Below are 13,901 nucleotides of genomic sequence, written 5' to 3'. Positions count from 1 at the left end.
TTGGAGAAAATGGACAAACTACTTCAACAATGAAAAATGGGATTAGTGTCTTGTGTTAATAATGCCATCATTGCAAAATACTTTGGTTAGACATGTTAGTGTGTCAATAACAGGTGACTGTTTCTTTGTTAAGAGTAAAATATATGATCTATTTCTCAGTAATGCTAGCTCTGGCTAAACTATCAGCTACTGTGGCTGATGCTCATGTGCAGTAACTGCAATAAATGGCACTAAAGCCAGCCACAGAAAACTTGTATACACTCCAATGACTTGTTCCAGCCAACATAAGAAAGTTTCATCTTTCCAGTGCCTTCCCCGCTCCATAAACTTATTTGTACTAGCCTTTGGTTTCTCTGCACATAATCTTGCTGCTACTACTATCCAAGCAAGAGCCTTCTGCTGTGTAGTTCTTGCCATCTGCAACATCCTTCCTTCATCTCAGCCTTGCAGATACAGAATCAATTTCCAAATGACAGCTGAAAGTTTGCAGACTCTTTTCTCCTTTGCCTTTACTATTTCTCAACTTAATTCTCAGTCTGTCATCATGTTTTGTCCTAACTCTTTGGACTGGATTCACCTCTAAGATGTTGAGGGGGGTTGCATCTACATGAGATTTTTACTGTGAATCTGCCTAATTATCTCTGTAATAAATGTCTACACGTGCATCCCTATTAGGGTGCATGAAACTAATAAACTCCAGAGCAGGGCAGTACTTGTAGGTAGAAATACTAGTCTGCTCCAGAGTTTTTTCGTGCACAGCAATGCACATGTAGACACTGCCCATCTGGTTGAGTCACGAAGGTGCTTCAGTGCAGGGGCTGCCTGCCGTCTAGCTCCAAACTAAAGCACCGTCGTGCCCCAGCCAGCCCCTCCGCAGCATGTTTTGTCTGGTCAGAGCAGCCCTGGGCTGCTGCCAGCTGGGGCTGCTCTGACTAGGCTCAATGTGGTGAGCATGAAAAAACTCCAGAGCAATATCCTCCAGAGTTTTTTGCTCCCAGGCACACATTCAAACTGTATGCCCGGGAGCAAAAAACTCCAGAGCAATAAGCTGTGGAGTTTATTCATGCTCATTAATTGCACATGTAGACATGCTCAGGAGGAGGTAGTTTATTTCCCCTTCTAACCAAGAGGGCACCTGAGCTGAAGAAGGCATTCACTCCTATGGGATGGCAGCTGCAGCACTCCTGTGAGCAGAGACCTTCCAGGAGCAGCATTTTTCCTCTGACACTCTAATTTCCAACAGAATGGAAATTGAGATTGTCTTACCAAGCTACATGGAGAGCCTAGAGCACCAGAGGTTAATTTGGCCCTAAACAACTCCAACTGTTAAACCAAAGATAAGATTCAAATGAGCACCTAAAATGTGGAAACTTGTCTAGTAAAAGCAATTAAACCTGCAAACCAAGTTAATTCATCCTTAAACAATCATTCACTTTTTCAGCATTAATTAAGCTCCACAATGATACTATGACTGTCAAATGCAGTAAGTAGTCTCCCCATTTAACAATTTGGGAAAACCTAATGATTAAGTGTCCTCCATATGCCTGCACAGCAAGACAGCATTGGAGCTGGGATTGAGGCCCAGGTATCCCAATTTCCAGTCATGTCTCCTGATCCCTAAATATTGTCACCTATTTAGTGGAAAGCTGCTGAGTTTTATGGCTTAGGGAGAAGGGAACACAAATCAGTGTTGTTTTTCTAAAAAAAAAAAAATATCCTGCTTAGTTCCAAGCAGACGTTATAAACAAAGAACAGCTTCCTGAAATAGTCTCAAAGTAGCTGCAGTGTTAAAAATGGGCAATATTTTTTCTTTGGTTTTAGTTCCTAAAATCATTAGTTTAAATGGAGAGGGTCGTAAAATCTCTCTCTCCTGCTCAACAATGTTCAGTATCTTACGTTCATTGCAGAGGCTTTTACAGTGTTTTGTTTTTTATGACTCTTTCAGCCTTAACTAGAACACTGTAAAGACTTTACTGAAGCAGCTTGCAGTATATATATATATGAAATATTTTGGCAGATTATTACCTCAGTAACAGGGTTCAACAAACAGCAGTATTACAATAACAAAACATGAGTCTGTAATTCCATAGGCATCTTTAGGAGACAAAAATGTGAGGCTCCTTAACCCAACCAAATGGAAGTTTTTAGATACTTAAATTTTGGCTGTGGAGCTGACTATAAAAACAAAAAAGTGGTTTGTTCCAAAATTTCCCAAAGTACTTTGTTGCACATTTTTGTTTTGCATTGTTTTTCTTGGGGGAGGAGGGAAGAGATTCTATAATGTATGGATTTAAATAATTTTTTTTCTGGCAGAAATTTTTGGCCCAGCCGTCTTAGTGAAGGTCTTCGATCATAGTCAGACCAGACAGTGTTGGCAACAGTGGCTCAGAGGTTTGATCCAGAACTCATTGAAGAGTGTTTACAATGGGTGTTTGAGGGTCAGCCTCAAAGTTTACAGATGCACATTACTTTTTGTCAGTCTGCTTTAACTTTGTCCTGAAGGAATGAAAAGGAGTTTCATTTCTCCTGTAAGGGCGTGTGTAGACAAAACGGGGGCCCTAAATTGAAGCGGTGGGTTTTTAAAAACACCACTACAATTTAGGGCCCTTTTAACCCCCATGTTGTGCACACACCTGAACTTACTTGCCCCTCCAGTGGTGGGGAGGGAAAGGCAAGCTGCCGGCTGGTGGAGCAGTCCCTGGGCTGCGGGGGAGGGGAGCTGGTGCTTCCCTCCGTGGCAGTGGCAGCCCCCCCCCCCCCCCAGGTGGCGCCTGCCCACAGGGTCTCAGCTTGGGTGGTCCCAGGGTCACCACAGCTGTGGAGGGAAGCCCCAGGCCCCTGTGCAGCTCAGGCAGGCAGGCAGGCCCCCAGGGGGAAGAAGAAAGAAAAAGGTTTTGGGTGGAGAGTGCCTTCCCGGGCTGCTGCCAGGCTGCCTGCATGGACTTCCTGCAGAGCCCCTGCACTGCTCTTTTCCGAGGCGGAGGACTGTTAGTTAGCTGTGCCCCAAGTCATTTAAGGCACATTACGCTGCTGAATTTGCTACAGTGGCTAGAATTACTGCACAATACATCGCCAACGCATGCAAACACCAGCATCATTAAAGTGGTGCAAAAGCATTTAACCCACTTTTAAAGTGTTGTGCACACATGCCCCTCATTTTGTCTACACACAGCCAAAGACTGCCAACAAAGGGCTCACCTATATTAAATACAGACAGTCAAAAAGACCAAAGCTGAAACAGTTCAGTCTTTGCAGGTTAGTCTAAGGTGCATAGATTGAACCAATAAGCAAGTGAACAGACATTCATTTTTTATTCTGGAAATGCAGCCCCATGGCTGCAGTGGCCCAGGGCAGAAGCTGGTGGGGGGGATGGGCGTGGTGCTAGAGCACGCCTCCCTACTCAGCTGAAGCAGGCAGCTTGGGCCAAGGCTAGCCTGCCCACCCAGCAAGGGGGGACGGGGGCAGGAATTACAGAGGAGGGGCAAAGCTTCATGGGATTCCAGGGGGCTAAGTGTTCGCTGGAATCTGGAAGGGATCTGGGACAGATGGTCAATAACTGATTTAACCTAAATCAGTTAAGTCTCATACTACATCCATTCAAGTTTATCTTAAACTGGTTTTGGCCATTTTGAAAGCGGTTTATGTGCACTAAACTTCTGTTGTGCTACAGATTTGAACCAGTTTCTGATCACTTATACTGGTTTATGTGTAATTTCTGTCCCTAGCCCTAGTGTGAGATGAGGAGATGACTGTCAGTCACACAATGTAAGTTGCTAAATAATCATTAGGAGAGCCAAATTTAAGGAGTAGGGCAGGAATAATTGGGCTCCATTTGCATGTATAGTAAGAGAACTCAAGAGAAGTATGGTCTCGAGACCTAGTGGTGATCCTCTGAGAGATAACAAAAGAGGGGGAAACCAGGAGTATTGGCCACAAACTCCTGGAAAACCATTTCAGGCTCAACATTGAGAAAAACTTCTTCACAGCTAGGGTGTCCAGACTGTAGAATAAGCTCCCTCCAGAGGTGGTGGAAAACTTCAAGAGGAGACTAGACAGTCACCTTGCTGGGGTCACTTGACCCCAGCTGTCTTTCCTGCCTGGTGCAGGGGGCTGGACCCGATGATCTTCTGAGGTCCCTTCCAGCCTTACAATCTATGGATCTACTCATGGTCTGCTCATGGCAGTGGAAACCCTTTTAGTGAGATAAAGATGGGCCCTTCCATTAGTGGGTTGTTGTTTTAAAGATGTTCATTCATCCCTGATAGGGCCATGTCAGTCTCAACCACAGCATAACCATCATCCCCAATTCTCAGCACATTCTTCCCCCACGGAGCTTATTTCTGTCTTCCTCTTGCACTCACACAGGCTTTACCTTGTCCTTTCAAAGCTAGTGCATTGTCTCCTCACTGCAGAGTTAACACAGGCTAGCTGCCTGCTGAGCAGGTTGTAGCCTGGCCTTGTGCCATGCTGATAAAGGCATGTGGCAGCACAAAGGTGTACGGCAATCAAAAAAGGTGCTTCACAAAGACTTCCTGTCCCACATTGATTTTTTTTTTAAAAAAGAGGTCCCCTGGCAGCTTCACTTACTTTACAAATGTGTGATTAGAGTTTAATTGTCAGTATTTGTTTTACTGTTATTTGTGCATCAAGTACCCATTCAGCTTTAGGGCGTTGTGGGAAAAGAAGGAGCATTAAATGAGCCCATTTCAGGAATCAGCAAGCCATTTGCCATTTCAGAACCCTTTTTGTGTAGCCAAGCCATTGGCCAGGCTGTTGGCTGTGTAACTCTGCTAATTCTTTCAGGTAAATGCAGTAATCTGAGGCTGGCAGTAGAAATGGCTAGACCATTCAAAAATAAATGATTACCAACACTTGTAACTATTATTTCTTATTCTAGGCCCTGAGAAAGGGAAGTGTTTAGTATTTTGGATGTCTCTATGTGGGAAAGGTAATGATGACCTTTTTTATGTGGTCATATCTTAAAGTTTTACAACTGGATCAGATAACAAAGGCTGTGGACAGATGTAATGATATACTGTTTTAAAATGAAGGGGGAACTTACTGCTTTGCAGCATGAGATAACTAAGCCAATGTAATTGTTTCATCTGTTCACATCTATAGTAATATAACCTGAGCTAAACCATTATGACTTTAAACCTGAATGAAACAGCAGGTTATCTCTACTTACAGGAGATGGGGACAGGCAATTCAGTTACATTTGTTCAGTGTGAGTCATGCTAAGCTGAAACTAAACACAGTGAATATTGCTAACACTGAGATAGCATTATCTCATGGAAAACTAGTGTTTTTTAAAAAATGAATGCTTGTCTGCTACTATAAGACATGGTTTCTCAGGCATGCCTAATAGGTTAAAAGAAATGTGCAGATGAACTGGATAACATATTTCTTGAATATCTGCTAGAGCATTGAGGACTTTGTTAACCAGTGTGTTACTAGGAGCGATGTAGAGCTGAATGCTAATCTTAGAAGTTCAGGAATATGTCTGGGTCAGATGATGGAATGTCTTTTTGTAATCCTCGTGTCCTCACATTGTTTTGCCACAGAGAAGCTGTAGTGCATGCATTCAGTGAAGCATTCAGAGAGAATTGGACAATTGTATGCTAGAACTGACATATAAAATAGAGCAGTGACTAGCAATTGTTTTACTAGGCACACAACAGGATCTAACTGAGCCAATTGTTTACTAGTGTGTTCTTGTGAGAGTCTGAATTTTTAAATGTGAATTTCTTAAGCAGAATTTGTACATTATCTCACCAAGGGTCTGCTCTTATTCTACCATCCACTTTTCACAGGAGCATAACAGCAGTATTGAATGTTATTCACAAAGGGTTTTGCAGCTCCAGGAGAGGATTTGTGTGTGCGCATATATATGATCATTCGGTATCATTCCCCCTCCAGAGAGAGTTAGACATCACTCACTCGGGAACCTGTAAAATTCTCTAAATGTATCCCATGGAGTGAAATAGCAGCTGATGCATTCCACCTTTCAGTCACTTGAGTTGGGCATTCTGTCTCTGTAATTTATAGTTTCAGCCAATTCAAGGACCCAAACTCAGATACCTACCACTATAAACTGTCACTATCCTGTCAAGGTGGCCACAGAACCATGCAATTTTGAGCAGAGAAATATGGTGGCAAATAACAAGATTCCAGGATAAGATGCTTCCAAATGAGTGGCCAGGAGAATCCTCAGAAGAAATGGCCAAAAAGGTAATATTCTTATCAAATGTTTTTCAGTCAAACTAACTAACCATTGTCTTTCTTGTTTTCTTTTCTTCTTCCCAGGAACGAGTGGAATATCTCTTTCTCATAATTTTTACAGTGGAAGCATTTTTAAAAGTAATAGCATATGGACTTCTCTTTCACCCCAACGCTTACCTCCGCAATGGCTGGAATTTACTAGATTTTATAATTGTGGTAGTAGGGTGAGTATCACTGTCTTATCAAAGAATACACTGTATACACATGGGAACATAGGCCTCCTATACACGTGCAGGGAGGCTGCTACAATGCAGCGCATTGGAGCAGACTCAATTAATTGAGTGTGGTAATTATCACGCTCCAGCAGACTCTAGCATCATGCGTATCAGCATCTGCATGCTGAAAATGGCAGTGGGGGTACCGTAACTAAAGCTTGCTCAAGAAAGGTAAAGCACCCTCGCTGCCATTTTTCAGTGCAGGGACACTGATACACATGACACTCTGGGCACTTTAAATAGCACGGCTCTCAAAGCCGCACTAATTGAAGCACCCCTGCCTCCTGGAGCACATCTATAAATGCCCACAGTATGAATTCTGGGGCTTTAGGAAATCTGACTGACTGTGTACATAGAGAGAAGAGAGCACATCGGCTTCTTCTACGTTAGCGGTTCCCAAATGAGGTTGCAACATCTGTGGATGGGGTTACGAGGGTGGGGGGCTGTGGGTTGGGAGTAAGGGTCCATGCTGAGGGAATGGGGTCATGCTGAGGAAAACTTTGGGAAGCACTGTTCTACATGCTTGTTTGACTTTACTGTGTGTCTCTCTCATCACCTCCACCCATCTTCCAGTTCACCTCACTTGCAGACTGTCTCCATTTACCATATGTTGATGGCAATCTGAGATATGCTGAACTCATAGAGTTAGATGCTTTGCTGGTATAAATTGATGTTTCTCTGTGAACTTCAGTGAAGTGACACTGATATACACCAGCTGAGGGTCTGGCCTACATTGTGTGTCTTCTGCTGTTAAGACCTTTTTCAAAAGTTTCTAAAGCATAGAAATTAATCACCATCTGGTTTGGGTGGGAGGGGTGGCCAGGGGGCAGGGGAGGTATCTGGGAAGAAGAAAGCAAAGTAAAGGTATTGGCACATGTAAAGAAGAGCTTAGGTTCCTTCATCTGATCCTGCTAGACTGAGCTAAATTAACCTTTTACAGCTGGATGGATGTAGGTGGAATAGTTACTATGCTATAGTATTTCCTCTAAAATGTTGACAAGCTGACAAACTGAAAGTAAAAGCTTGCTCAACTCAATCAAAACATTTCATTTTGATAATTTTAAAAAGAAGCATCCCAGTATCACCCTGTATAGCTGTTTTTAGCCTGTATTTAATGCATTTTGAATTAAAATGTTATTTAAAAAACGGTATCACCTTATTTAAAAAATATTGGAAAAGGTTCTTTTGGCAGTTTGAAAACTCAAGTCAACAGATTCATTGATACTAACAGGGTTTTGGCCTCCATTTTAGTTTTGACAAATGCATGTCATTTGGTGAAAAAAGCATTTTGTTTAAAATTTCAAAAATGACTGTAGTTAAGAGTGAGAAACATGGACGGTAACATGACAAATAGTTTGAGTAATAATCTGAGGAAGAAGATATTATAATGTGGAGTGAACTTAACCTTTAAGGCAATGGGGGTGAATATTATCTTGAATATCACATCTCTTCTTTTTCCCATTCTGTTTCAACATGAGTGCCAGACCTCACTAGTCCCAGTACCCTCTCTCCAAAAGAAACCTTTGCCTCAGTTTCCACACAGAGTGCCTTACAATTGCCTAAAGCCATTAACTCTTTGGCCACTTGATCTCCCTAGCCCTGAGGATGCTAATCAATCTGAATAAGAGTTGCAGAATCAAGTCATAAGACTGCTGACAGACGTGTAGCTCCCCAGAAAGCACCATGAATTACAGTGCTCTCCCTGACCCAACAGATGTTCCCTGTTGGGTCAGGGGGCTGGGGAACCAAGCTCCACTTTGGAGCTGATCCAGGAGGAGCTGCATGTCTTCAGCCTTTCTCCTCTAGCCCTGCCCCCAACCCTCAGCTTCAATGCTCTCTGCATGATGTGAGGGGGTAGAAGGGATGGGATGGAGCTCCAGGCTGGGGGTTACCCAGCCTGCACTGTGGGGGAGAGGGGAGCATTGATTAGTAGTGCTTTGAAGCACCTTCATCTGAACCCTCATGTAATAAAAGTTAATTTGTCACACGATCAGGCACTTTTAAAGTGCTCTGCAGCCATGCAGTTCTGTCAGGGCATGGCTGTAGAGTGCTTTCAAGGGGTCAATCACGTAACAAATGTCACTTCTGTCAGCACCCTAATTGTTGTCTCTTTCAGTTTTAAGAGGCTGTGTACTATTCCTCCTTTATGCGTTATGATACAAAAGAACAGGTTTTCAGAAATCATAGGTTATCATTATGTCCGGTTTAACTACCATCCTATGAGTTTTCCTGTAAATTAGCAAGATGATATTCAGGCTGAAATTAATTCCCTTGCTAGTGACAAAAGCAGCAGCTCTCCACTGTGCCATGCTGTCTGCTGGTGCATTCAGCAGCACTTAGCCTGTAGCTGGGGGAAATAATCTGACAGCCTATATAACAGGGGAAAAATTACACATGTATAAACACGGCCAAGACCCCAAGGTCCCAGTTAAATAGTAACAATTGCAAGTGACAGATTTTGCTTCAAGGCCAGATGAGTTTCTTTGATGTTTATCTATTTAGACTTGCTTGTACAATATCATACTCAAGTCTGGTTTGCTGCTTTTTCTCTCTGCCGATCCTCACCAAATTCTTCCCTGCCCACTCCGTTGTTTTGGGTTTTTTTCTTAAATCATATATAGTACCACATTTAAATCTAAATTGATTTGATTTGGTGGAGATTCAGGAGGTCTTCCCAGATGTCTCCATTTTCCTCTCTATATTCTTTCCCATGTAGGCTCTATATTGACCAACTTTTTAATTTCCTCTGAGGGAAACCAGTCATGGCTTCTTCTGGTGTTTATTCAGTGCTGCCAGAATTGATACTGGAACAACTAGAAATAGTGGCTGGAAAGGAAGGGGAAATATTTCAGCCTGACAGGAGCAATCTATGCTGCATCCAGTGTTTCCCACCTCCCTGTCAAAGCTTCCTTAACTTCAAGCCTAGGCTGATTAAAGAGCCTTTGTTAGGGCTTGTAAACAAATAGATATAATTCTCAGAAACCTAGTTTAGAAATAATGGATCTATATTGCTACATATTAACCACCTGTCCAGAATACTCAGAATACCATAGAAGAAGAAGAAATGGAGGAAAAGACATGATGAATTTCCTTGGATTTTCACCTTCTGCTCAAAGTTATGAGAAAATAAGTGGACTGATGCATTCTACAACCCTCATTAGACTAATCCAGCCTGAAATGGCTGTGTGTGGGGCTCATTAACTTTATGCAGGTGTCAAGCAACATGAAAACAGAATTATGTTATCCTAAATTGCTTTGTTCCATCTTGACTAATACCAGTTGCCAAACCAAAGACCTGGAAAATTGTAAAGGATTCAGCCCAAACACTGCTGTAACTTTGTAAACACGGAGCATTTCTTGCTTTATTTCTACAACTACCAACCCAATGGTATCTCAGTCTGAGGCCTCTTGTGTTACTGTGGTTAACTTCTCTTCTTTTCGTGATTTTTCTCTTTGGTTTGACTATATGGACATGGTCATAATGTTGCAGCACAGGACAGAGAGGAAGAGAGCGGTACAAATATTAGCAAAGGAGGAAGGTGTTTATTTAGTAACATTCATTGAGCCAGACCTAAAGCATTAGCATTTAAAGACATTTCCATCTTGCTTAAATGCTTATGGTTCTCACCACAGAAGAAAGTATGGAGTTTAGTGGGAAATGGAAACATCTGATACCCACTGAATCATTCTTCAGGTGCTACTGTGGAAGAAGGGAATGTAACAGAAGACTGCCTAGATGCTCAGTTGGTCTTAAGTCTCCCTTTTTTTACACTGCTTTAGGGCAAACAGATCTTCAAGGTGTACAAGGAGATAAAGGTTGAACAAAATGAGCGTATGATGGATAATCATTAAATTCAGAAAGGAATCTTAGTAACTTTTTATAGAGCCAGTTATCTTTTATACTTTTAAACTGAATTTCCTTTGAGTTCATATGTCTAGAAGGGCCATGGCAAGAAAATGGCAAGCACCACTGCCCTTCCCCTTCCTCATCCCCCATCCCATTGCTGAATTCAGAAGCAAAGGGGAAGAGCAAAAGAAGGGAGAGTACTAAATCTGGAGTCCGGAAAATACCTTCTGGAAAAAGGAAGAAATGTAGCCCTTTTGGCTTGTATCAGCTTATCTGTTTTACAATATGGCTTATCTGTTTCTTTATTAGCTAAATCCCTCACAGCTTGATCTAACTTTTCTTCAAGTAACCTGTAGTCCCATCATGGCAGAGCCATTGTATACTGCTTTGAAGAATAGTCCCTTTCCATGTGGCTCAATCATAAAACATGGATAAGAATATTGGAGGCTAAGAGCAGAGACCCCCTCTCAAGTGGCCTATTGAGCAGGGATCTGAGTTTTCTGTTTCCCACAGGGAAATAGAGAAAAACACAGATTTTCCCTTTACCCAAAGAAACAGCAGATTTCTCATCTTAACAGAGAAACCTACAGATTTTTGTAGCTTTGCAAAGAGCTGTTTGCAGGCTGACAGAGTTCCAGCCTGCAAGGGGTAGGGGGAGCGAGAGGAGGGCAGTCAGGCAGGGCGCACCATGTGCATGTATATTAGGGCTGTACAAAGCTTCGGGTGGTGATTCAATTCAGAGGAGATTCGGCCCAATTCAGTGCCCGATTCTCCGAATCAAATCAGGGGACCAATTAAAAGGTTCAAATCGATTTCAAAGCTCAGGTGGGGAGTGAGGAGCCTGCACCTGTATTCTGTGAGTGAAGGGGGCAGGGAGAGCTATGATTTTCCACGATAAAAAACCCAAAATCAAATACCAACATTTATAGGTATTCAGCATTTATTTTGTTATAGTGATTGAGGCACTATGTCAAGAAAACACAGATTAATCACAGATTTTGGGGGTTTTATCAAAGAATTTGATTTATTTTTTTTTTTTATCAGGGAAAACCAAGATCCCTACTAATGAGGCAGAGTCTACACTCATTATGCATGCATAAAATTTTTTCCTGGTTCTTTCTATTTTATCATTTTCCTTTTGGAAAACAAGGGGTCTGATAGTGATTATTGTCTTTGACTTTCATAACTATAAAAGACTATTTCCTTTTAAGAGGCGAATAATTTAAAAATGTGTTCCAAAAATAGTATACCTTCCTTACAGCATCCTTGTACATTTGCCAAGAGCAGTCTTTTCTGAGGACCCACAACTTTTCCAGGAGAAAGCTATCATAATTTGGATAACAGATTTACTTATTATGTTTTAAAGCTATTTGCAAGGGATCTAGAATTCTGAACAATTCAAAAGCATGGCTGAAGAAATGGGCCATACCTTAGTCCTGTGAGAAATTTTCTAAAGGGCAGACTCAAATGTTGCCACATTTACAGATCCTCCAGGAGTTTAAAAATGCCATATTTAAAGGTGAGCTGTAAAGCAAGGGGGAAAAATATTTTTTCATGCTGCATAAAGACATATTCTTTACACTGGGAGAAACAGAGCCTCTGTTGCCTATATTTGCCAGAGCACTTTGATAGATTCTTTTCCTACACTGCAAGAATCAGCATCTTCTTTCTAAAAAGGGAGGGCATGTGGAACACAGGTTACAGCCTTCTTGTGTCAGGAGTGGGGTCCTCTGAAGATATGGCTCAAGTCCTTCGGCAAGGAAGGTACCTGATATTTCAGACGTAAAGGGAGAAACAGAAAAAGGAAAATGGCAAGGTTGACTCCATACATCATTAAAAATCAAAACCAACTATGTTTGCATTTGCTTTGCAATTCATCTTCAACAGAGGAACTCAGACTGGAGTAGCCACCACTGGGTTAAAATACAGAAGTCATTTAATGGTGCACAGTACTATACAGCAGTTTAAAATGGGAGGTGGAAAAAAACTGCATCCAACTGAACATGGGAGGTGAATTTAAGTTGGCAGAAAATAGTTTGTTGAGATGAAATTTTATAATTGCTGAAAAGATACAGTTAGGTTTTCGTTGACCACAAAAGTTAGACACTTGTTTTTCGCAATCATCCCAAATATGGTATCTACATCAGCACAATGCTTTTTAACAGCATGCTATACAGCTTGTGAAGGGAAGGAACTAGTGAATCACCAACACTTTCCTACTGTCTCTACTGAAGGTTTCCCTGAGGTTTCCCAGAAAGAATAAAGCTATCTTTAACTTATTCATAAAAAGTGAAAGGATCATAGCTTGAGACTGTATCTGCAAGTTATCACTTACCTTTTTGGAACACGGGAATTGATCTTACTTCATTTAACTGACAAGCCGGAGAGAGTCTGCAAAGCTCATCATGGAGAAGAAATATATGTTGTTCTTTTAAAATAACATAATGGAAGAGGAAGGAGGAAACTGTAACTTTCTTGTGCCTTTCATCACCTGCACTATTTATGAACAGGAGTTTTATTCTTTTCTCTAGTTAAGGCTTGTTATATGGGAAACTGAAAAGGCTTGCTGAGATCTAGAAGTTCAGTTTTGATAGCAGGTTATAGGGTTTAAAATGGATGAAATCACACAGGGAGTTTGTATGTTAAGTTTTTATTTCTGAAGTCCTGGATTCAACTTGTACTCCATGCTATGGGCAAGTATATACATACTCCTGAGACACAGATGCTTCCATTGGTTAGGACTCATGAATTGTATAAGCAATGGCCAAATCCCCAAGGATATACTCTATGGTGAGCTGGCCACTGGCAAACATCAACTTGGCTGGGCCAAACTCCATTTTCTTGATGTCTGCAAAAAAAACCTTAGTGAGCTGAGTATTGATGGCCAGTGCTGGGAATCAAGCACTTTGGACCACTGTGAGTAGAAAGCTGCCTTGAAGCAGGGCCTACATTGCTTCAGGATGGAGAGGGTCAGTGAGGAAATAGAGAAGAAGCATCAGAGGCAGGCAAGACAAGAGGGTACTTGGCATGCCAGCACAAGTTCAACTGAGTTTGCATGGGGAACTTGCCGGAGGGTCTGCCTGTCACGCACTGGACTCCTCAGCCACTCAAGAAGCTGTGGTAGTACCCAGTAACCCACCAAAGGCACAATATCCATGGTCTCCCAAGATTGATGGCTGCCAATAAAAGCTATGAAATAATGAGCACAAATAGAGTAGGAAGGCATAGCAAGTCAAGTCTGAAACAGCTGCATGGATGTCTAACAGTAGAACAAGATGAATAAGAAGTGGGGGGGAGGGGAATTAAAATTGTAGTGCATTAGGCAATGCAAGAGTAACACAGACAGGTAGGAAGGTCAAGATAGTGCATTTGGACAGATGTTAATAAAGCGCAGGCCTAGTTTAGTTGGGGTAATGCAATTCAGGTTTGAAGGGAATTACTAGAAGTATCCTAAACACACGTGGTGCTGTAAATTGGTATTGAAATATATATCAAGAGGACCACTACAGGGAAAAGGTGCAAGTCATAACTGAAGTGCATTAACAAAGGTGGGTGGG

The 13,901-nt window shown here is 41.9% G+C and overlaps 1 protein-coding gene across 1 annotated transcript in view; it reads left to right on the top strand.

The window, feature by feature from the left end:
• Positions 1–13,901, top strand: part of CACNA1C (calcium voltage-gated channel subunit alpha1 C) — a 742,093-nt gene that overhangs the window by 464,272 nt on the left and 263,920 nt on the right. The window contains 1 exon segment of the mRNA XM_025198804.1: positions 6,307–6,446. Within this exon segment, the coding sequence (XP_025054589.1) occupies positions 6,307–6,446 (140 nt within the window).

The sequence above is a fragment of the Alligator sinensis genome, unplaced genomic scaffold, assembly GCF_000455745.1.
Source record: "Alligator sinensis unplaced genomic scaffold, ASM45574v1 scaffold87_1, whole genome shotgun sequence".
Classification (NCBI taxonomy): domain Eukaryota; kingdom Metazoa; phylum Chordata; order Crocodylia; family Alligatoridae; genus Alligator; species Alligator sinensis.
Note: the sequence above shows the minus strand (reverse complement) of the source record. Positions and strands in the feature narration are given on the sequence as shown.